Source organism: Microcaecilia unicolor, chromosome 3, assembly GCF_901765095.1.
Source record: "Microcaecilia unicolor chromosome 3, aMicUni1.1, whole genome shotgun sequence".
NCBI lineage: Eukaryota > Metazoa > Chordata > Amphibia > Gymnophiona > Siphonopidae > Microcaecilia > Microcaecilia unicolor.
This window is the reverse complement of record NC_044033.1, coordinates 322,307,624-322,333,189: the sequence shown is the minus strand read 5'-3', so window position 1 is coordinate 322,333,189 and position 25,566 is coordinate 322,307,624. Positions and strand designations below refer to the sequence as shown.

At 45.9% G+C, this 25,566-nt stretch overlaps 1 protein-coding gene across 1 annotated transcript in view; it reads left to right on the top strand.

Moving 5' to 3' along the window:
* The window catches only part of SNX9 (sorting nexin 9), a 378,115-nt gene that overhangs the window by 340,127 nt on the left and 12,422 nt on the right, over nucleotides 1-25,566 (top strand). Inside the window, 1 exon segment of the mRNA XM_030198382.1 lies at nucleotides 23,638-23,729. Coding sequence (XP_030054242.1) covers nucleotides 23,638-23,729 — 92 coding nt within the window.

The window sequence follows — 25,566 nt, the reverse complement described above, 5'->3', positions numbered from 1 at the left end:
CCTTTCCTTTTCCTCTAGGCTGTACATATGTAGGTCTTCCATTCTCTTCTCATACGTGTTATGGCGCAAGCCTCTTATCGTTTTTGTTGCCTTCCTCTAGACCGCTTGTAGTCTTTTTACATCCTTAGCAAGGTACGGCCTCCAGAACTGAACACAATACTCCTGGTGGGGCCTCACCAGCAACTTGTACAGGGGCATCAACACCTCTTTCTTCTGCTGATTACTCTTCTCGATGCAGCCTAGCATCATCCTGGCTATGGCCACCGCTTTGTCACACTGTTTTTTTGCTTAAGGAGGTCCCCTCTCCCCGTCTGTGCATATCAGCCTCTCACCTCCTAGGACATACTGCTCCCTTGGGTTTCTACTCCCCAAATGCATCACTTTGCACTTTTTTGCATTAAATTTTAATTGTGAACCATTAGACCATTCTTCTAACTTTTACAGATCCCTTTTCATGTTTCCACTCCCTCTGGGGTGTCCAATCTGTTAAAAAATATTGGTATCATTGCAAAAAGGCATACCTTACTTTTTAATCCTTTGAGAATGTCACTCACAAATATATTGTATAGAATCGGACCTAGCATCAATCCCTGAGGCACTCCGCTACTCTCCATTTCTTTCCTCCAAGTGAATTCCATTGACCATCACCCTCTGGCATCTGTCTGTCAACCAGTTTCTAATCCAATTCACCACTTTTGGTCCTAACTCCAGCCTTTCAAGTTTATTCAAGAGCCTTCTGTGAGGGACCGTGTCAAAGGCTTTGGTGAAATCCAAGTATATTACATCTAGTGCTCATCCTGAAGCCAGTGCTCTGGTCTCCCAGTCAAATAATTCAATCAGATTTGTTTGGCATGTTTTATCTTTGGTAAAGCCATGTTGCCTCAGATCTTGTAACTTATTGAATTCTAGGAATTCACTATCCTTTCTAAGTACATAAGTAATGCCACACTGGGAAAAGACCAAGGGTCCATCGAGACCAGCATCCTGTCCACGACAGCAGCCAATCCAGGCCAAGGGCACCTGTCAAGCTTCCCAAACGTACAAACATTCTATACATGTTATTCCTAGAATTATGAAATTTTCCCAAGTCCATTTAGTAGCGGTTTATGGACTTGTCCTTTAGGAAACCGTCTAACCCCTTTTTAAACTCAGCTAAGCTAACCACCTCCACCACGTTCTCCGGCAACAAATTCCATAGTTTAATTACGTGTTGGGTGAAGAAAGATTTTCTCCGATTTGTTTTAAATTTACAACACTGTAGTTTCATCACATGCCCCCTAGTGCTAGTATTTTTGGAAAGCGTGAACAGACGATTCACATCCACCTGTTCCACTCCACTCATTATTTTATATATCTCTATCATGTCTCCCCTCAGCCGACTCTTCTCCAAGCTGAAATGCCCTAGCCTCCTTAGTCTTTCTTCATAGGGAAGTAGTCCCATCCCCGCTATCATTTTAGTCGCCCTTCGCTGCATCTTTTCCAATTCCACTATATCTTTCTTGAGATGCGGCGACCAGAATTGAACACAATACTCAAGGTGTGGTCGCACCATGGAGCGATATAACGGCATTATAACATCCTCACACCTGTTTTCCATACCTTTCCTAATAATACCCAACATTCTATTCGCTTTCCGAGCCGCAGCAGCACATTCTTTCAGCAATGCTTCCATTACTTTTCCAATAACCAAAGTGAGGCTTACCGGCCTGTAGTTTCCCACTTCTTCTCTGTCGCCACTTTTGTGAAGAGGGAGTACATCCGCTTTTCTCCAGTCCTGCTGAGCCTGTTCCATCTCCAAGGATTTATTAAATCTTTAAAAGGACCCACCAGAATCTCTCTAAGCTCCCTCAGTATCCTGGGATTGATCCCATACAGTCCCACAGCTTTGTCCACCTTCAGTTTTTCAAGTTGTTTATAAACACTTTTTCTGTGAACGGTATGATATCCACTCCATTCTTATATGTATCTTTACTAGCCAATTGTGGTCCTCCTCCAGGATTTTGTTCAATGAACACAGAAGAAAAGTACTTATTTCCATAGCATCCCACAGATCAATCCAGAGACGAGTGGGTTATGCTCCTCTACCAGCAGGTAGAGATAGAGAACTTCAGAAGTTTACTATATGTGCATATGTGCAGCCACCTTAGCTCTTTGCTTTAGTCTTGGCAAGTGGTTTTTGGTACCCCTGGAATTTCTTTCATGAAAGACCTGCTTTCTGTAGTGTGATAATTGGGGGGGAGGGGAAGGCACCCTTCTGAGTTGTCTCTGGGGTGCTGCTGTTAGTTTTAGCTGTTGCACAGAGGGCGGGGAATTCCTCCCTAGTGCAAGTCTTCGTTCTGATTTTATCCAGCCTGTTTTTTTTTTTGCAGCGTTCATGCTGTTTCTCTAAGGACAATCTCCCTTCTCGAGCTCTCAGAGACTCTTGTTAGCCTCATTGACGTTTGGATTAGGCAGTGTGGAGTTCGTGGCCTCATTAGTCAGAGTGAGTGCTTCTTGCTGCTCCTGTCTCCTGAAGGGGGATATGCAGGTTTAAAAATAAAAAAAAAAAAGCATGCCCTGGGGGTGCCATTTTTTAGTGTGGCACTGTTCTGCTTTCACTTTCCGGTGAGTTGTCTCTCAGTTCCGTTTGGTTTGTAAACTTTACATTTTCCTGGTTTATTTTCTTTTTCCCTGGGGACATAGGTGGTCGGTGGCCCAACTGTTTGGGGAGGCTAAAGGGGGCGGGGTTAGGGGCGGGGCCAGTGGTGGAGCTTACATCCATAATTGTCTGACAACACACAGAAAAAAAATAAGTAAAAATAGTCACAATTAATACCTTTTATTAAATTTAGATATTAGATATGTATCATATGTCAAAGAATAAAGTGGTTGCTCAAAGCATAAACTAACCACAATCGCTCAACTGCAAAACACTATGCACAAACTTGTGCAAAAACACACTCAGAACCTTACTGTACCATAAATATTACACTGGGCAGACCCTAATACACCACTATACCACCTGTCAGCATAGGCGTAGACTGGGGGAGGCGAGGGGGGCAATGCCCCCCCAAACGACGACGAGGTGCCGCCGCGCCATTAGTTAAAAAAAACATGCAGGCACGCGCTCCTCTCCATCCGCTTGGCTTCCCTGCCCTCTCTGTCTGCGTCCCGCCTTCCTCTGACGTCAGAGGAAGGCGGGACGCAGACAGAGAGGGCAGGGAAGCCAAGCGGACGGAGAGGAGCGTGTCCGTCTACCCCTCTCTCTTCCTCCCTCCCTCCGGCGCAGGCAGCAGTCTTTTTCAGCGTTCCTGGCAGCGGTAGCGATGTACACGCTGCCTTTGGCTCTGCCCAAAGCCTTCTCTTCAAGTTCCTGTTCCCGCATAGGTGGGAACAGGAACTTGAAGAGAAGGCTTCCGGGGCAGACCGAAGGCAGCGTGTACATCGCTACCGCTGCCAGGAATGCTGAAAAAGCTGAAAACTGTTGCCTGCGCCGGAGGGAGGAAGAGAGGGGGTAAACGGAGTCACGATCTTGGACCTCACGGGGGGGGGGGGCCAGTAGAAGGAAGATGGATGGAACTGGGAGGGGTGGGGAGCAGAGGGAAGGAACAGAAGATGGATGGGACGGAGGGATGGTGAGCAGAGGGAAGGAGCAAGAGATGGATTGGGACTGGGAGGGGTGGGGAACAGAGGGATGGACCAGGAGATGGATGGGACTGGGAGGGGTGGGGAGCAGAGGGAAGGAGCAACAGATGGATGGGACTGGGAGGGGTGGGGAGCAGAGGGATGGACCAGGAGATGGATGGGATTGGGAGAGGTCAGGCACAGCAGAGGGAAGGAGCAGAAGATGGATGGGACGGAGGGATGGTGAGCAGAGGGAAGGAACAGAAGATGGATGGGACTGGGAGGGGTGGGGAACAGAGGGAAGGAGCAAGAGATGGATGGGACTGGGAGGGTGGGGAGCAGAAGGAAGCCTACTGGAAAGAAGACACTGCATAAAACAGAAGACACTGGGACCAAAGCGAATAGAAAAACTAAATGATCAGACAACAAAGGTAGATAAAAGTATTTTATTCATAATTTATTAATTGAAATGTCAGCTTTTTGAAATGTGTATCTGTGATATTTTGCCTGTAAATTTCAATTCCTTCCTCCATATTAGCATATTCATTTGCATATGTATATATGCAAATGAATATGCTAATATGCTCCGCCCATTCTTTGCCCCCCCCCCCCTCCCCCAAATGAAACAGTCAAACTACGCCTATGCCTGTCAGGATTGCAGGAGGTCAAAATTATTGCTGGACATACTTATATTAATATGAAATCAGTTTGACAATATTAAACCACCTTCTGACCTCTGATAAACTCTCCCCCCTCTCCTGCAGGAACCATTGAGGATGAAATGGGCCAAATGGTGCTCAGAGAGGCCTGATAGCCCTTTGGTTTCTCAATTACTCTTGATTAACATACCTTTTGTTCCATCTGGGAACAGGGCTTCAGAGCAACCAAGTATTTCTAGTCACTACCAAATATCCAAACTGCTCTCAATTTGTTGCCAACCACATACATATGCTTAATACATGGTTGGATATGCAGTCAGCCACACCCCCAGCCAATCCCTCTAGATACAAGCGGGAATTATTGGACACTATTTTAGGAGGCACAGGAACTGTACTGGGAGCCCTTAATACAATTGATATGGAAGTGCTCCGGAATAAGATGGGATCCAATCCTGACAGATGTGACCAATCCTTTTATTTATTTATATTTCTTTTCCAATTTTGGTTTCAGTTTTTGTTCATCTATTTTTGCTGCTCTTAGCTTTGATCTGATTTTAGCAGGTCTTGTTTGACTGATATTGTCTTATTTTTCGTAATGTTTTGTTTTTCTTTGTTACTTTTTTCTAACGACTATACATTTCATGCCTTTAGTACTCTTTGTATAGTTTTTAAGTTTTAATATCATATGTTATGACAGTAATTGGCTTACGTGGTATTTACTGCTCATTATTATCTATACATTATTGTTTGTGTGTATTTCTAAATCTTTATTCATTTTCTGCACATTATTTGTTGATGCTAGCATACTTTTAATATTGTAACACATTTTGTACTCTTTGGATATGATATATTTATTATAGATTTGTTCTCTATCCTTGCTTATTGTAACACACATTGTTTTCTTGTCTTTATATATGTTTAAATCAATTATAGGAGATTTTTGTTGTTCGACAATTAATCTAGGAATACGTATTGTATATTTTCCTAGGTATGGACCCTATTTGATTTATTATTTATGATTTTTCATAATTTTATATGTATATATATATCTATGTATATGGGTCATCTTTTGATATATATTTTTTATTTATTTGTTTATTTGTTTATTTTTAAATCTCTTAGACCCCTGATACAGGCCGTTTAGGCCGAAACACGAGTCGTAGCGGGTCTCCCCTTATGTTTTAGAAGAACCTTTAATAAAGACTATTTTGGACACCATTTGTGAGAGGATCTTTTCCTTTGTTCTACTGTTTCAAGCTTGGTGCTTTTAACTCAAGTGGAGCAATTTGTCTTCTGGTTTTGGACTGTTGTGTTCTATTTAGTCACATCTTGCAGGTTAGCCACATGTTAGCGGCATGCATCAACCTGTGTGGGACAGTAGTAGCACCTAGTTGGTCATCGAGCCCTATTCTGATTGGACCCGTTGAACAGACGTGGCTTGATCTGGACGTTGGGCTGCTTTCAGTTCCGGCTTCATCTGTTATGCCTAGCTTAGGAGCGGTGTGACCATTGTCCCTAGATTTTATTCAGGGCCAGTAATCGCACCTAGCCCTACTTAAATCTCCCCCCTCCCAGTCCCGTCCTATCTTTTCTAATTTATCTAGGAATCTTCACGATATTGACCCTTCATCTCTATCCTCCCATGTTTCAAACCTCCTCTCTACTGTGGCACCATCCACGTCTGTCAACGAGGCTGTTTCTTCTTACAACAATACTCTATCCTCTGCCTTAGACACTCTTGCACCTTTGATGACCCGCCCTGTAAGGCGTACAAAACCCCAACCTTGGCTGACTTCTAATATCCGCTACCTACGTTCCTGTACCCGCTCCGCCGAACGCCTCTGGCGGAAATCTCGGGCCCTTGCTGATTTCTTACACTTTAAGTTCATGCTGACCTCCTTCCAATCTGCTCTTTTACGTGCCAAACAGGACTATTATATCCAACTGACCAACTCTCTTGGCTCTAATCCTCGACTTCTCTTCACATCATTGAACTCTCTCCTCAAGGTGCCCCCTCCCCCAACTCCCCCTTCATTATCTTCTCAGACCCTTGCTGAATTCTTTCACAACAAGGTTCAAAAGATAAACCTTGCTTTCTGTACCTCACCACCTCTCCCTCCACTAGTCCGTTCCCCTCTCTCTCCTTCCCCTCATTCCCTTTCCTCCTTTCCTGAAGTTACTATTGAGGAAACTACACTTCTTCTTTCTTCCTCAAAATGTACCACCTGTTCCTCTGATCCCATTCCCACCCACCTTCATAATGCCATCTCTCCTGCTCTTATTCCTTTTATCTGTCACATTCTCAACCTCTCACTTTCCACTGTGACTGTCCCTGCTGCCTTTAAACATGCTGTGGTCACACCTCTCCTTAAGAAGCCTTCACTCGACCCTACTTGTCCCTCTAATTACCGACCCATCTCCCTCCTTCCTTTTCTCTCCAAATTACTTGAGCGTGCTGTTCACCGCCGCTGCCTTGATTTTCTCTCCTCACATGCTATTCTTGACCCACTACAATCTGGTTTTCGCCCTCTCCACTCAACCGAAACTGCGCTTACTAAAGTCTCCAATGACCTATTACTGGCTATATCCAGAGGTCAATATTCCATCCTCATTCTTCTTGATCTTTCCGCTGCTTTTGACACTGTCGATCACAGCATACTTCTCGATACCCTGTCCTCACTTGGATTCCAGGGCTCTGTCCTTTCCTGGTTCTCTTCCTACCTCTCCCTCCGCACCTTTAGTGTTCACTCTGGTGGATCCTCTTCTACTTCTATCCCTCTGCCTGTCGGCGTACCTCAGGGTTCTGTTCTTGGTCCCCTCCTCTTTTCTATCTACACTTCCCTTGGTTCATTAATCTCATCCCATGGCTTTTCCTACCATCTCTATGCTGATGACTCCCAAATCTACCTTTCTACCCCTGATATCTCACCTTGCATCCAAACCAAAGTTTCAGCGTGCTTGTCTGACATTGCTGTCTGGATGTCTCAACGCCACCTGAAATTAAATATGACCAAAACCGAGCTTCTCATTTTCCCCCCCAAACCCACCTCCCTGCTCCCCCCCATTTTCTATTTCTGTTGATGGCTCTCTCATTCTCCCTGTCTCCTCAGCTCGAAACCTTGGGGTCATCTTTGACTCTTCTCTCTCCTTCTCTGCTCATATCCAGCAGATTGCCAAGACCTGTCGTTTCTTTCTTTACAACATCCGTAAAATCCGCCCCTTTCTTTCCGAGCACTCTACCAAAACCCTCATCCACACCCTTGTCACCTCTCGTTTAGACTACTGCAATCTGCTTCTTGCTGGCCTCCCACTTAGTCACCTCTCCCCTCTCCAGTCGGTTCAAAACTCTGCTGCCCGTCTCATCTTCCGCCAGGGTCGCTTTACTCATACTACCCCTCTCCTCAAGACCCTTCACTGGCTCCCTATCCGTTTTCGCATCCTGTTCAAACTTCTTCTACTAACCTATAAATGTACTCACTCTGCTGCTCCCCAGTATCTCTCCACACTCGTCCTTCCCTACACCCCTTCCCGTGCACTCCGCTCCATGGATAAATCCTTCTTATCTGTTCCCTTATCCACTACTGCCAACTCCAGACTTCGCGCCTTCTGTCTCGCTGCACCCTACGCCTGGAATAAACTTCCTGAGCCCCTACGTTTTGCCCCATCCTTGGCCACCTTTAAATCTAGACTGAAAGCCCACCTCTTTAACATTGCTTTTGACTTGTAACCACTTGTAACAACTCGCCTCCACCTACCCTCCTCTCTTCCTTCCCGTTCACATTAATTGATTTGATTTGCTTACTTTATTTTTTGTCTATTAGATTGTAAGCTCTTTGAGCAGGGACTGTCTTTCTTCTATGTTTGTGCAGCGCTGCGTATGCCTTGTAGCGCTATAGAAATGCTAAATAGTAGTAGTAGTAGCCCTGGCTCTGGGATCAGTGATCTGGCCTAACCTTGCTCTGGGGTCAGTGATCTGGCCTAACATCGCTCTGGCCATTGAACCCAGCCTCCTTCCAGGTCTGGACATTGAGCTTTGTTCTGACCTCACCCGTTTGGCTTTGCCCAGGTCTGGCTCTAGCTGGTGAGTCTTGCCTAGCTGCGGCTTCAGCAATCGAGCTTTGACTAATGACGGCCCTAGCACTTCTGCCACCTCAGACCTGCCTGGCTCTGGCTCCAACTGCGGAATTTTGACTAGCTCTGGCTATAGTCGTAAAGCCTTGCCTTACTCCGGCACCAGCTGTGGAGCCTTGCCTGGCCTCATGTCTGGCCTTGGGGGTTTGGCTCCAGCCCCATCAGTAGAGCTTTACCTTGCCATGGAGCCAGACCTAACCCTGGCTTCGGCCGTGGAGCCCAACCTAGCCCCGGCTTCGGCCGTTGAGACTTTCCTAACCACGGCTCTGGCTGTTCCATCTTGTCTGCAGCTGACCTGTGTCCTTACAGCTGAGCTGGGCTTAGTTCCCACTCCAGCCATCGCACGTGGCCTAGTTCTGTCATCGGCCATCAGGTCTTGCCTGGTTCCGCTGTCTCCAGCTCCAACTGGAGTTTCATTCCTTGGTTCTGGCCACATCCCTGGCTGCTCAGGCTTACTTGCCTGGTTCTGCATCGTTTCCTGGGCACTCTTGGGGGATGGCTCTGTTTTTGTTGCCCTTCGAGCCTTGCCCAAATTCTGTCCATTATCCTTTGGCCTGGCATGATTGGCCACATTTACCTCCTGCGTGGGCCGGTGTCCTTTGCAGCAGCTTGACAGTGGGCCTGGATACAGCTCTGGCCGGGGATGCATCCATCCCAACGGCTTCTGTCCCTGTGGATTTCCTAGGTGATGTGGACAGCAGGGGTCTCATCGGTCACGAGATTCTGTCTCCTTACATGGGGTTTTCCTATTCTCCTGACTCCTAGTTCCATCTCGGTTCATTGAGTGGGATCCCGGTTACCAAGAGGAGCTCTGCTCCATCTTTTATGGCTCTTCCGAGCACTCTCCAGTGGACCAGGTGGGAGCTTACCACACCAAACTGCCATCTTGTGACTTCTAGATCTCTTGTTCCTGGATTCCTTTGCAGGCCATGTTCTTGTACTCCGCGACTGAGGCTGGACACGTTCCCTTGCCTTGCACCTTGGCCATTGTTTGATTCTGGCCCTGCATGCCTCTGTGGCGGGGGCCTAGATGCTGCACGGAGGTTTTCCATGCAGGTGGTGGATTCTCCTGGTTAATTCCCTGCTTGGGACATGGCAGTGCTCACCTAGCAACGGATGGTTTCTCCTGGGTTGGTCCAGTCGAGCTCTGCTTGTCAGTGGTCTTCTGTCCTCGGACTGTGTTTGGGGTGGAATTGGGTGTACTTTCCCTTTTGCCAGGTTTCCTTCATGATTCTTCTGACCCACCTCCTTGAAGAGTAGCAGATCTCCTATACCGGATGGTATTCATCCCAGAGTATTGATAGAACTGAAAAATGAGCTTGTGGAGCTATTGTTAGTAATATGTAATTTATCCTTAAAATCGAGTGTGGTACCAGAAGATTGGAGGTTGGCCAATGTAACACCGATTTTTTAAAAAGGTTCCAGAGGAGATCCGGGAAATTATAGACCGGTGAGTCTGACGTTGGTGCCAGGCAAAATGGTAGAGACTATTATTAAGAACAATTACAGAGCATATTCAAAAGCATGGATTAATGAGACAGAGTCAACATGGATTTAGTGAAGGGAAATCTTGCCTCACCAATCTACTACATTTCTTTGAAGGGGTGAACAAACATGTGGATAAAGGTGAGCCGGTTGATATTGTGTATCTGGATTTTCAGAAAGTGTTTGACAAAGTACCTCATGAAAGACTCCAGAGGAAATTGGAAAGTCATGGGATAGGAGGTAGTGTTCTATTGTGGATTAAAAACTGGTTAAAAGATAGAAAACAGAGAGTAGGGTTAAATGGTCAGTATTCTCAATGGAGAAGGGTAGTTAGTGTGGTTCCCCAGGAGTCTGTGCTGGGACCGCTGCTTTTTAACATATTTATAAATGACCTAGAGATGGGAGTAACTAGTGAGGTAATTAAATTTACTGATGACACAAAGTTTTTCAAAGTTGTTAAATCACGGGAGGATTGTGGAAAATTACAAGAGGACCTTACGAGACTGGGAGACTGGGCATCTAAATGGCAGATGACGTTTAATGTGAGGAAGTGCAAAGTGATGCGTGTGGGAAAGAGGAACCCGAATTATAGCTACATCATGCAAGGTTCCACGTTAGGAGTCACAGACCAAGAAAGGGATCTAGGTGTCGTCATTGATGATACGTTGAAACCTTCTGCTCAGTGTGCTGCAGCGGCTAAGAAAGCAAATAGAATTTTAGGTATTATTAGGTTATCAATAGAAATCAAACAAAATAAAACATGGAAAAGAAAATAAGATGATACCTTTTTTATTGGACATAACTTAATACATTTCTTGATTAGCTTTCGAAGGTTGCCCTTCTTCGTCAGATCGGAAATAAGCAAATGTGCTAGCTGACAGTGTATATAAGTGAGAAACATTCAAGCATTGCTATGACAGTCTGACAGGGTGGGAGGATGGGGGTGGGTAGGAAGTATGCATGGGGACATCAAAGTATACCTTCCATATCATCAAGCTGATCAATCCATAGACTGGTGGGTTGTGTCCATCTACCAGCAGGTGGAGATAGAGAGCAAACTTTTGCCTCCCTATATGTGGTCATGTGCTGCCGGAAACTCCTCAGTATGTTCTCTATCTCAGCAGGTGGTGGTCACACACAGCAGCAGCTCTGGCTAGGCCTCCAAGCCTAATTTTTAGGTTTTGTTGAGTGCCTGGGGTTGAGGGCTCTTTTGAGCAAGTGCAAACCTGGTGGTGCCAGGTCCCTCCTTTTCCCCCCCCCTCCCGCTGGCTCCGTTAAAAAAAAAAAAAAAAAATTTTAAACGTCCTTAAAGGCGTTTATTTCGACGTTTATTTAAACGTTCATTGCAGCTACTCACTGGGACACCAGTTCGTTACAGCTCGGAGCGGACAGCAGGTAATTTTACCTTTTTATAGCGGGCAGGGGGTTTCCCCGATTCTTCTCCTCGTGGCATATGGCGTCAGAGGGCGAGGGCGCAAAGGGTCGCTCCCCGGATCGCTTGAGCGCTTCTAGAGGGGATGCGGGGGTCTTACAGCCTGATTCGCCCTTGTTGGGTGACAGTTTCGTGACCGATGAATGTCCCGGTCCTTCCTCCGGCGTGGCGGTTTTTCCCGCCATAAACGCCCATCCCCCGCTCCTCGCCTCCGCCATCTTGGCCGGCCATGCGGCTCGGACGGCTTCTTCGTGGGCCGCCCTTGAGGTTGGAGACATTAATGCCATGAACGCCCTTAATTTGGGCAACGGCACAAAAGCGGCTAAAGTTAAGCGCCGTTCTTCCCGCGCGGCTCCTTCGCGGAGTGTCGCGCCGGACGCCATTTTGGATGCGCAGCATGTCTCTCCCCCGCTCTTGCGAGCGCCGGTTGAGGGTGCGTCTAGGGCTGTTGCCCAGGCTGCGGAAGTGCACAGTCTGGGGGGTTTCTCCCCCGAGTTTGTTTTGCTGCTGCATCAGGCTTTCCTCATGCAAAACGCTGCCCCTGCTCCCTCGTCTAGTAAAGAGGTTGAGGTTTAAACGCCCTCGGGTTGATTCCCAGGCCTTGGAGGAATTTGTCTCCTCCGATGTAGATGAGGGCAGCGTGTCTGAGATCTCCCAACGGTCCTTTGCGGATTCCTTGGAGGAGACGGATCCCCGCTCGGATGGAGCGGATGACCCCTCTGCAGCGCGGCTTTTTAGCCCAGAGGATTTGCCCAACCTGTTGTTACAGGCCATGGACACTTTGAAGATTTCCTCTCCGGAGGACGTCTCTCCCTCAGCCCCTGTTGGCTCTGCCATTATGCTGGGGACGAAGCGCCCGCCTAGAATCTTCCACGTGCATGATGCCATGCACACCCTAATTTCGGCTCAATGGGATGTCCCAGAAGCGAGCCTTAAAGTGGCTAGGGCTATGTCCCGCCTCTATCCTTTGGCTGTGAGTGAACGTGAGGCCTATCTGTGGCCTACCGTGGATTCTTTAATCACTGCGGTGACTAAGAAAACGGCGTTGCCTGTGGAAGGTGGCACGGCCCTAAAGGACGCCCAAGACAGAAGATTGGAGGCGGCCTTAAGGTCGTCCTTTGAGGCGGCTGCTTTAAGTTTGCAGGCCTCAGTTTGCGGCTCCTATGTGGCCAGGGCGTGCCTGACTATGGTGCAGCGGGCTTCCCCCTCGGATCATTCCTTGAGGGCTGATTGGCCGGCCCTGGAACGGGCTTAGCCTATTTGGCAGACTTGCTGTATGATGTCTTGAGGGCCTCAGCGAAAGGCATGGCTCAGACAATCTCTGCGCGGCGGTGGCTTTGGCTGAAACATTGGTCTGCTGACCACGCCTCTAAATCCCGCCTGGCTAGGTTGCCTTTTAAAGGCAAGCTGCTCTTTGGGGTCGAGCTGGACAAAATCGTGACCGATCTCGGCACGTCTAAGGGCAAGAAATTACCAGAGGTCAGGGCTCGGGCTAGTACTCGTCCCGGTACCTCCAGAGGACGGTTGTAGGAAGCCCGTCGGTACCGCCCGGGCAAGTCGGGTTCCTCTGCCCCCTCTTCCTTCAAGAGGAATTTCTCCCCCAAGCAGCATTCCTTTCGCAGAGACCGCCGTCCCGGAGGTGCTTCCTCCGGTCCTCCCCCAGGGTCTCGTACCCAATGACGGGGCCTTGGTCCACGCCCCAGTGCAGATTGGAGGACGGCTGTCCTCGTTTCTGGGCGAGTGGACCACAATAACTTCAGACGCGTGGGTGCTGGAAGTCATCAGAGACGGCTACAAGCTAGAGTTCTGCCGACCCTTAAAAGACGGGTTTGTACTCTCTCCCTGCAAGTCTCCGGTCAAAGCTGTGGCAGTGCAGCAGACCTTGGACAATCTGATCCGCCTGGGCGCGGTCGTTCCTGTGCCAGAAAGTCAGCTTGGCAAGGGACGTTACTCCATTTACTTTGTGGTACCAAAGAAAGGAGGTTCTGTCAGGCCTATCCTCGACCTCAAAGGGGTCAATCGGGCCTTGAAAGTGCGGCACTTTCGCATGGAGACTCTCCGCTCTGTTATAGCGGCAGTGAAGGCAGGAGAGTTCTTGGCTTCCTTGGACATCAAGGAAGCGTACCTGCATATTCCCATCTGGCCTCCTCATCAACGCTTCCTGCGTTTTGCAGTCCTGGGACGACACTTCCAGTTCAGAGCCCTCCCATTCGGGTTGGCTACTGCTCCGCGGACCTTTTCCAAAGTAATGGTGGTCATCGCGGCCTTCCTACGAAAGGAAGGGATGCAAGTCCATCCTTATCTGGACGACTGGTTGATCCGAGCCCCCTCTTATGCAGAGTGCGGCAAAGCTGTGGACCGGGTAGTTGCTCTTTTGAGCTCCCTGGGATGGATCATCAACTGGGAGAAGAGCCAGCTGCGCCCGACTCAGTCCCTGGAGTACCTGGGAGTTCGATTCGACACCCAAGTGGGCAGAGTGTTCCTGCCAGACAATCGGATTGTCAAACTTCAGGCTCAGGTGGACCAGTTCCTGGGAGCCTCTCCTCTTCGGGCTTGGGACTATGTGCAGCTGTTGGGCTCTATGACGGCCACGATGGAAGTAGTGCCCTGGGCCAGGGCTCATATGAGACCACTTCAACACTCCTTGCTGCAGCGCTGGACTCCGATGTCGGAGGATTATGCTGTGCGACTTCCCTTGGACCCAGCAGTGCGCAAGGCGCTGAGCTGGTGGATGCAGACAGACAAATTGTCTGCGGGAATGCCTCTGGTGACCCCAGAGTGGATTGTCGTCACGACGGACGCCTCTTTGTCGGGCTGGGGAGCCCACTGCTTGGGAAGGACAGCGCAGGGGCTCTGGTCTCCTGCAGAGGCAAAGTGGTCTATCAACCTCCTGGAACTCAGAGCCATTCGGTTGGCGCTTTTGAAGTTCATCCCGGTACTGGTGTGGAAGCCTGTACGGGTCCTGTCGGACAATGCCACGGCTGTGGCCTATGTCAACCGCCAGGGAGGTACCAAGAGCGCCCCACTAGCCAAGGAGGCTATGTATCTTTGCCAGTGGGCGGAAGCGAACCTGGAGCAGCTTTCAGCGGCCCACATTGCCGGAGTCATGAATGTCAAGGCGGACTTTCTCAGTCGCCATACCTTGGAGCCCGGAGAGTGGCAGCTATCTGCTCAGGCGTTCTTGGACATCACGAAGCGCTGGGGCCAGCCGAGCCTAGATCTGATGGCGTCATCGGCCAATTGCCAAGTGCCGCGCTTCTTCAGCAGAGGACAGGACCCTCGATCCCTGGGAGTAGATGCTCTTCTCCAACAGTGGCCGACACAAGAGCTCCTCTATGTGTTCCCGCCCTGGCCCATGTTGGGCAGGGTGCTAGACCGGGTGGCAAAGCATCCCGGCAGGGTAATCCTGGTGGGTCCGGATTGGCCCAGGCGTCCCTGGTATGCGGACTTGATCAGGCTCTCAGTGGACGATCCTCTGCGACTGCCAGTGGAACAGGGCCTGTTACATCAGGGTCCCGTGGTGATGGAGGATCCCTCCCCCTTTGGTCTTACGGCCTGGCTATTGAGCGGCAGCGTCTGAGAAGAAGGGCTTCTCAGACAAGGTCATCGCCACTATGCTGAGAGCGAGGAAGCGCTCTACTTCTACTGCTTACGCCAGGGTTTGGCGTATCTTTGCAGCGTGGTGTGAAGCAGGCTCTCTTTCTCCCTTCACTGCTCCAATTTCTTCAGTGTTGGCGTTCCTGCAAGAAGGTCTGGAGAAAGGCCTGTCGCTCAGTTCCCTTAAAGTCCAGGTAGCGGCTCTGGCTTGCTTCAGGGGCCGCCTGAAGGGTGCTTCCCTGGCTTCACAGCCAGATGTGGTGCGCTTGCTCAAGGGAGTTAATCACCTGCGCCATCCTCTGCACTCAGTGGTGCCTGCGTGGAATCTCAACCTGGTACTAAGAGCCTTGCAGAAGCCGCCTTTTGAACCCTTGTCGAGGGCATCTCTGAAAGACCTGACGTTGAAAGCAGTCTTTTTGGTGGCTATCACTTCAGCCAGAAGAGTTTCCGAGCTCCAGGCGCTCTCATGTCGAGAGCCTTTTCTGCAGTTCACTGAGGCAGGAGTGACTATTCGCACAGTGCCTTCCTTTCTGCCCAAGATTGTTTCTCGCTTCCATGTGAATCAGCAGCTCTGTCTCCCTTCCTTTCGTAGGGAGGACTACCCAGAGGAGTACTCTGCTCTTAAATATCTGGATGTGAGACGAGTCATCATCAGATACTTGGAAGTGACCAATGATTTCCGGAAATCGGATCATCTGTTTGTCCTGTTTGCAGGTCCTCGTAAGGGTCTGCAGGCTGCTAAGCCTACAGTGGCAAGATGGGTCAAGGAAGCCATTGCAGCGGCTTATGTGGCCGCGGGGAAGGTGCCGCCTATCCAGCTGAAGGCTCACTCCACGAGAGCTCAGGCGGCCTCGATGGCAGAGGCCGGATCCGTCTCCTTGGAAGAGATATGCAAGGCGGCAACTTGGGCTTCGGCTCATACATTCTCCAAGCATTACCGTTTGACTGTGGCTGCACGGGCGGAGGCCCGGTTTGGAGCTTCAGTGTTGAGGTCAGGGATTTCAATGTCCCGCCCTGGGTGAGTACTGCTTCGGTACATCCCACCAGTCTATGGATTGATCAGCTTGATGATATGGAAGGTAAAATTATGTATAATCATACCTGATAATTTTCTTTCCATTAATCATAGCTGATCAATCCATAGCCCCTCCCAGATATCTGTACTGTTTTATTCTGGTTGCATTCAGGTTCAAGTTTAGTCTTCAGTTACTTCAGAAGACTTCGTGTTCAAGTTTTTTCACTTGGATTCTTCAAGAGTTAAGACGAGTTTGTGTTACAGTGAGCTGCTGCATTCCTCTCCCCTCCGTTTTACGGGGCTGGATTGAGACTTAAAATTCTGCCGGCACTCCCTCCCGCTTCGTGCGGCTGTAGGGCAGCTTTGTACCCCTCCCGCTTCGGCGGTGTTCGGGTCAGTCAGCTCCTCCCGCGGTTGCGGTTGCAGGATAAGCCAGATCCCCCCGCATCGGCAGTGTGGTGTCCCTCCCCCGCTCTGCGGGGATGAGCTGGACGGATTCCCCTCCCCCACTTGTGTGGGGATGAGCTGGGTTAATTCCCTCCCCCGTTTCGGCGGTGGTGAGCTGGGCAGAGTGTCCCTTCGTGGGGTGTAATTCTCTAAGTGCTGAGTCCTGCGGATGGAGCTTTGACATCGACATACTGAGGAGTTTCCGGCAGCACATGACCACATATAGGGAGGCAAAAGGTTGCTCTCTATCTCCACCTGCTGGTAGATGGACACAACCCACCAGTCTATGGATTGATCAGCTATGATTAATGGAAAGAAAATTATCAGGTATGATTATACATAATTTTACCATTGGTATTCTAACAGGGTGGGTGTGGACAGGTGAGGGGAGGGTGATCACAGAGACATACAGCTTATGGTTTATAATGGGCTAGGAACCCCAGGTCCTTGTTAAGTCCTTTCTGTTGGGTGTTAAAATATTCAATCATTCTGACTTCAAAGGTCTTACGTTCTGTATGGTTTTAAAGTTACCTTTGAGGATTCTCACTGTGAAGTCACTGGTGCAGTGGTCCTGGTCTTGTAAAATGTTGCCCAACAGGCGTGGGAACCCTGCTGGCACCAGCATTGTTTATATGATGTCTATGTAAATTGAATCTTGTCTTAAGCATCTGGCCTGTTTCTCCAATATAGCATCCTTCATTACATTTTTTACACTGAATGATATATACCACATTGGAAGATGAGCAAGTGAAAGATCCCTTTATGTTGAATGTCTTTCCTTTGTGGATGACTTTGGGGTCCTGTGAAATATTTTGGCATAGTTTGCAACTGGATAAATTACAGGGGAAGTGTGCCCTTCTGTTCCTTTTCAGTCTGTGAATAGTATCATCTTATTTTCTTTCCATGTTTTATTTTGTTTGATTTCTATTGATAACCTTAACCAGTGGACTAACAACGGCTACCACCACTCCTCTACTTAAGATGGAAGGTATTATTAGGAAGGAATGGAAAAACAAAAATGAGGATGTTATAATGTCTTTGTATCGGTTCATGGTGCGACTGCACCTCGAATATTGTGTTCAATTCTGGTCGCCGCATCTCAAAAAAAGATATAGTGGAATTAGAAAAGGTGCAGAGAAGGGCAACGGAAATGGTAAAGGGGATGGGACGACTTCCCTTTGAGGAAAGGCTAAAGCGACTAGGGCTCTTCAGCTTGGAGAAAAGGCGGTTGAGGGGGAGATATGATAGAGGTCTATAAATAATGAGTGGAGTTGAATAGGTAGATGTGAAGCGTCTGTTTACACTTTCCAAAATTACTAGGACTAGGGGGCATGAGATGAAGCTTCAATGTAGTAAATTTAAAACGAATCGGAGAACACATTTCTTCACTCAGCGTGTAATTAAACTCTGGAATTCATTGCCAGAGAATGTGGTAAAGGCAGGTAGCTTAGCGGAGTTTAAAAAAGGTTTGTACGGCTTCCTAAAAGAAAAGTCCATAGACCATTATTAAATAGACTTGGGAGAAATACACTATTTCTGGGATAAACAGTATAAAATGTTTGTAGTTTTTTGGGATCTTGCCAGGTATTTGTGACCTGAATTGGCCACTGTTGGAAACAGGATGCTGGGGCTTTGATGGACCTTTGGTCTTTCCCAGTACGGCAATACTTATGTACTTATGCCTCTGCTATCAGGGTTTGCAGATTATGAACTTTGTTGCTTAGACTGTGAGCATTTGTGGTCATCACTTTCCAGCTGCGTTTCCAGTGGCAGACTCATCTTCTGTGTATTTTTTTGTTAGTCTCAGCTACTGTGCTATTAGTAAGAAGTGAATTGCCAAGATTGTCAGAGCTTGTCTTTTGCTGGGGTGAGTACCTGAATTGACCTGCTCCCAACTGCCACTCCCAGCTTCTAGTTTAAATGCCTCGACACATATTGTCTAAATCTCTCACCAAGGATTCTTTTTCCTGCCACCATGAGATGCAGCCTATCATTGCAATATAGTCTTTTGTTTTTCCATGTATTGTCTCATCCTCCAATCTACTTAAAACCTTCTTAGTAAAATCAGGCTTTGAGCCATTTATTGAAGTTCTCAGTATTTTGTAGTCTTTCCTCTCCCTTTCCAAAGTACATAGAACTTCAGAAAAAGCTACAGTCTGTACCAAAGGTTTAAATCCTTCCCCAACTCCTGGAAAGCTTTCTGTGCTATAAGCAGGGTATTATTGGCTACATCATTTGTTCCCAGGTGGATAAAAACATCAGTTAGAAACCTTAATCTCTTCTTTGATTATAGTCAGTATTTGCCTGGTACTCCTGCTAGCTAAGGATCCAGGAAGGCATTTTACTTTGCTGGGTCCCTTTAACTGTGTTCCAAGTTAATGCCTCTAATAATGAAATCCCCTAACAGTAACAATTTTCTGGTTTGAGTTTTATTTGTGCTTTGGGAGTGTCTTTTCTGTTGAGCTACCTTCATTGGTTCTTGTTCATACTTCATCCTACACAAGGCCTAAGGGACTCCAGAAAAAATGCGACATTAACAACTCCCAGATCTAATAAATGTTGGTCCTGTTATTCTGAAGTTGGCTTTTTATCGGATGTGATCTGTTACTAGCTCAATCTTCAACCTTATTGGTCCTCAGTTTGAGACAGACTATCTAATATATTACATATACAAACTGACCTTTCTTACAGGATCATTATTTTACATGCAGCAACACTTGTCCTTCAATAACCAGAAAGTTCAACCAAACTCTCAGTATTATATTGGCTGTGACTGTTTATCAAATTGTCTCCCCCTGGAAGGATAACACCAGTCTCAGTATTTATGAATGGTGAAGCCATCTTTGTCTTGTTCGAAATACAAAATGGTGTTCCTTATCCTGCATTTCTGAAACTTTGGCTGCTTTAGACCCTCTTTGCCAAGCTTTGAACATAAGAGTAGCCATACTGGGTCAGACCAGTGGTCCATCTAGCCCAGTATCCTGTTTTCCAAACAGTGGCCAAGCCAAGTCGGAAGATACCTGGCAGAAACCCCAAATTGTGGCAACATTCCATACTACAAAACCCAGGGCAAGCAGTTGCTTCCCATGTCTGTCTCAATAGCAGACTCTGGACTTTTCCTCCAGGAATTTGTCCAAACATTTTTTAAACCCAGATATACTAAACTCTTAATTTCCACTCTTAAAATTTGAGAGTCTGACCACATAGACTTGTTTTCTATTTTTTTCTTAACGTTGTTACTATTGATTTGTTCCTTGTACTGTATTACTCCATTTCTTTTTATAACAAAGATTATGGTAATGTTATAGTTAATGTACCAACCTATTGTTGCCTTGAAAACTCAACAAATGGACAAGAAAATAAAATACATTTCTTATTTAGAACATACTAAAACAGTTCATAAACATGTTACAATACACATGATGAAAACCGTTCTGCCAGTACATTTCATATTATTAGATAACTTTTAGCACTCCAAAGATAAAACATAAAATAGCATAGTGACAGGGGCAGTTGCACAGGGCCTCGTGCTTCCCGCTCCCTGCTATTGCCGCGATCTGCTTTTGCCTCTCCTCCCTCAGAACCATAGGGGCCCTCCCGGTACATACCTGAAGCCACCCGGGTGGTCTAGTGGAGTCTTCAGGGCCGGAAAGATCCCCAGTCTTTCCTGCCCGCTGTCAGCGCTGACTCTCTTGCTGCTGCATCACTGTTTAAAAATGGCTGCAGAGACTTCCACTGAAGTCTTGCAAGGCCACCATTGGAAGTCTTGGCAGCCATTTAAAGAAAATATGGCAGCAAGAGGGTCAGCACTGACAGCGGGCAGGAAAGACTGGGGATCTTTCCTGCCCCAAAGATTCCACTAGACTACCAAGTGGCTTCCAGTATGTGCCGAGAGGGCACCCTGCAACTCTGGGGAGTGGGGGAGGAGGTCTGGAATAGGTAGGTGGGTGGGAGGGAGGATAGGGGAGGATACTGTTATAAAAATAAAAATCAAGGTAATATCTGTGTCATTTGGAGGGGCTGGTTAAAGGGGACACCCTGTTACTATTCATGCAGAGATTTTATTTTTCTGCTGGTAAAGGGCCACTAAACAGACATCATGTTATGAGAATCAGGTGCTCAACGTTCAGAGTTTCTATCTATTTATTTACTTATTTATGGCATTTATCCCACATTAAACATGAATTAGGTTGAAACCTGAGAGCATTTAAAATCTTTTTTTTTTTCCTGTGCCCATATCAAAAGATGGCATGTGGGAACTTGCTCCTTTTGCTTTGTGGAATGCAGTGGTATATTATAAAATGCACTTGCCTTTTTTTTATTATTATTATTACTATTTCACAGAGAAGGTATTGATTAATAAGGGAAGGGTTTCCTTCATGCAGAACTGTCCAGTCAGTCTAAATGTACCAATGTTGTTCTGTACAGCACACTATTAGCAGCTAAGTTCATACAAAGTTAATTATGCTCATTGGAAAATAAATCTGTTGGCTCAGGCTGCGTGCTGTGTGAATGTTCAATTACTGTTTCATTATTGTTGCCAAGTATTATATATAAGGGGATTTGTTTTAATTCGTTTATCCAGTCCTTACATGCACATGGTTTTGCTTTTTAAACCAAAGGTTTCCTGTGATAACATTGTGCATAATTGAATTAGTTTTTTTCTGTACAAGTTTTGCTTGATTTGTCTTTATTTGAAATAAATGTTTCAAACACATCTTGTCAACAAGGGGCAGGGCTATGTGGAGGGGGAGGCTAGGTTGGACAGGGAGGCCTCACCGAACTGGTCTGCACAGGGGGCCCCATGCTTGCTAAGACTGGCCCTTGATAATATGCCCAGTTTAGCAAGTGAGATGGGGTAAATTTTCAGCAATGCAGTCGCTGTATCTGTCATGGTGTTTAAGTATGTATAGTTGGTGCTGCCTTATTGATATTCAGTGGTACTGAATATAGGATTACCTGTTGACACCCACCATCACTATCTGTTTAGTTTAGACCTATCTTTCAGCAGGCCCAAACTAAATATATAAACATCATATAGTAAGTAAATATCACTTCTATATGGATATTTTTGCATTGCTGAGGCAGTTAGATGAATTTTCTCCATGTCCCTATCCATATAGGCTTTAAAATCGCACATTTACCAACCAATGGGAAATGTGAAATCCTTTTGAAAATTGACTTCATTTGTTTATAGCAGTATGACAATATTGATCTTCCTTTCTTTGTCTCTTAAACTGCTTGAGGTATAAGAGTTAAAAATATTACAAAGTTCTTGTTGAACCTGTCATGGTGCCAGGACACCATTAGAGAGAAGAAACCTGAGTTAAAGATAAATGGGGAATGACAAATTACTGTTTCATTATAAAGAAAAAGGAGACAAAGCCTCAAGTATCGTGAGGTATCTCCAGATTCTGCAGATATACTGTCAGTTTTTCACGGAGTACTCGCATCAAAGGCAAAAAACCTCCCCAGTGCTATCAAAGATATTCCTGCTCTATCCAGAGTCAGATATCATATTTCAACTTATCTGAGCGATAGTGCAGTTATTTGCAGTCCACAGCCAATTGTGACCAGAGTTTCGGGTCTTTCTTCGGGGTCCATGGATTCAAAACTGCTCGTTACTCTCACTCTACAAAACCTCAATTTATATTGATTAATCCTAGCTCTTAAACCTCTGTGCTTTAAATCTCAGGTCCATATCCAACCTCACAATATATCTGCAGAATCCGGAGATACCTCACGATACTTGATGCTTTTCCTCCAAGAAAGAAAAAATAGGATTGTATGCTTTGCGGTTACATCCTTTAATTACACTAAGGATTTCAATAGATGATTGTATTGTAAACTTATTATCCTTTAGTTTGCTCATATATAGTCATTTGAGAATAATATCTAAAGAAAAAGGAGAGACATGATACAATTTTCACATGAAAGATACGAAACAAATAACAAGAGATACTACCTTTATGCACTTGCAGAGGAAAATATATATCTTAGGTCCCTGTTTACTAAACTGCGTTGTAGGTGCACTAACCTTTTAGCATGCGCTAATGATAGAGACACCCATTATATTCCTATGGGTGTCGCTAGCATAATAGCATGCTAAAACGTTTGCGCCTACAGCGTGGCTTAGCAAACAGGGCCCTTAGTTTAAATAGATTAGACAAGTTTATGAAAGATAGCTCAATCAGCGGCTTTTAAATGCAACAGTTAGGCAGTCTCTCCAGTTGAGGGCATAGCTAAGCCATAATTTCTGGAAACTGGAAGGGTATGATAGACTGCTCTTCAGATTTTTATTTGCTTTCTTTATATCGACTCCCTAAGGCTCATGCTGCCAGCTTGTTCAGATTGGACCTTTTGTGCAGATCTATTAGGGCAGTTTTATTCTGTTTTTCATTGAAAAAAAAATATTACAGAAGGATCTACTGTTTCTCCATTGGCTCTGGTAGAAATGAGTAGCGTTTTGGGGATAAGAAGATTTATTTTAGAGATTTAATTAATGGTGTGTGATTTTTTTTCCTAGCAATTCTTTTTACTGGTTCGAAAAGGGGAGAATTTTCTTTTAAAAAAAATAAGGAAATGTATTTTACAGTGAGTGAAATTCCAGTATTTGGGTTGCCTTCTGGCCACACTGCAGGCTTCAGTGAAGGCGCTCCAGTTGTCCTTCAGACCAGCAGTCATGGAACATATGTGGCGGCACAGATGGCAGTCCAGTGCAAGAAAGTGCAAGTTATTGAAACCAGTAACATCTACTGGCTACGGTCAGGAAGCCCCAACATTAGTTCTGAAGGGAGCTGCAGACTGTGGTTCCTTATTGAAGGCTCTTTTGGGCTATGGCAAGAAGGAGCATAAAATAGAGCTGGAGGGGACTCCATGATAAAAAGAATAGCTAACATAAATTTGGTTCTTAATTTTTTAATTGGTAAAGGACAATACTGTCTTGAAAATGGGTAGTGTAGGAGCCAAAAGGGCTCCTCTAGCAACAGTGTATGGTTTTGATATTGGTTGTTCAATTACAATTGCATTAAAAATCACTTTTTTCTCTTTTTGGAAGCTGCCATATAATGTATTCACCCCCCCCCCCCCTCCCGCCCCCTAGGGATGGTTACACATAGTAGTTTTCAGAAGGACTGTTCTTGTGAAGTGTATTAGAATCCTATTGTATATAAAAGGTTTTTATTAATCAGAAACAAATATAAATTCTGGACCTGTAACATTCTTCTGAAATTTCATTTTAACTAACTTGTGTACTGCTTTGGTTCTAGCGGAAATGAATCACTTCCACAGTAATCGGATTTATGACTACAATAGTGTAATCATCTGTACCTAGAGCAGCAGGTTCAGTTTTTATGAAACGGTAAGTTCAGTTCTTTCCTCATCCCCCTCGCTTTCTTTCCCTATGCTGATCTTCATTTTAGGTAATTCAAAGCACTATTTTAAACTTGTATATGGATAACCAAGCCTAGCTGGTTAGGAGGTGATATGCTGTGGTGAGCAGAGCACTAAACTATGAATCCGGAGACACCATCTGATCAGCTTCTGCAGAGCAGGTGGGGGAAAGAGAGGTTGGTGGTTGGGAGGCGAGGATAGTGGAGGGCAGAACTTATACGGTCTGTGCCCAGAGCCGGTGATGGGAGGCAGGACTGGTGGTTGGGAGGCGGGAAATACTGCTGGGCAGACTTGTACGGTCTGTGCCCTGAAAAAGGCAGGTACAAATCAAGGTAAGGTATACACATATGAGTTTATCTTGTTGGCAGACTGGATGGACCATGCAGGTCTTTTTCTGCCGTCATCTACTATGTTACTATGCTTCTGACTTCTCTTCCTGAAACCCTAATCAAGTAATTTTTGCTTATTGTGCTCTAGGTTAACATTTTAAATTTGAAAGTAATAATTCTCCTTTCCCATCTTAGTTAAACACTTTTATACATTTCAAATACCAGAAATGTGCTCCAGGCCTTCCAAACTAGAAATGGGCTGTTTGGCTTCTATATATTTCTGCAGAGCTGGGTTGTAAAGCAATAGAAGATCTCTTATGTTTTTCGGTCAAGGGATTTGGATTCCTATCTGGCTTATTGGTATATTTATTATATTTGGAGGAAATGTCAAAGTAACCTATTAAAAAAAAAGTGAAGTATTCACTTTTGACTAACATGGCAACTACACTATTTTATCAAATAATCATGTAAGTAAAAGGTATACTCTGGAATCCTTTGTTAAATATAATTGCATGGCTTAAATCCAGGTCACCATGGCAATCTAGAAATTTTCCTGTGGTGTTCAGATTTTTCTACCCAAAATAGCTGCCTTTGCTTTCCACCATGTGATTGAGCCATGTGGTACTTTCACTTCCCAAATTGGTTCTCGGTCTTGCAAGATTGAACCAGCATGGGAAATTCAGATACAATATACAAACTCACTGTCTGCTCATAGCAAACAGCTGTTCCACAGGCATGCTGGGGTGAGGCTGACTGTGGGTTAATTGTGTGAATGAATGACTGACTGACTAAGAGGAGATGGTGGGAAGACAGGTAGGGTTGAAACTGGTGAGTATGAGATGTTGAAAGAGGAGCGGAGACTGGGGGGATGTTAAATGTGAGTATTCAAAAAACATTAAATTCATGATTTTTTTCCTGATATTATTTCATTCCCCTTTCTTATATTAGTATATTTTTTAGCATCTCCTAATGCTTGGATCCGCTTAGTTAGAAGTCCTGTTGTCTATTAGGAAATTTGTGGTAACAGATGTTGCACATGGAGATCTTGTTTTGTTTCAGGGCCCGAACCATAGAAAATATTTTTAGCTTTGCATACTGTCCTTTCTGAACTGGCAGATGTGAAGCGTCTGTTCACGCTTTCCAAAAATACTAGGACTAGGGGGCATGCGATTGAAGCTTCAATGTAGTAAATTTAAAAACGAATCGGAGAAAAACTTTTCTTCACTTAACGTGTAATTAAACTCTGAATTCGTTGCCAGAGAATGTGGTAAAGGCAGTTAGCTTAGCGGAGTTTTAAAAAGATGGACGACTTCCTAAGGAAAAGTCCATTGACCATTAGTGGTTAGGGTGGTGGACTTTGGTCCTGGGGGAACTGAGGAACTGAGTTCAATCCCACTTCAGGCACAGGCAGCTTCTTGTGACTCTGGGCAAGTCACTTAACCCTCCATTGCCCCATGTAAGCCGCATTGAGCCTGC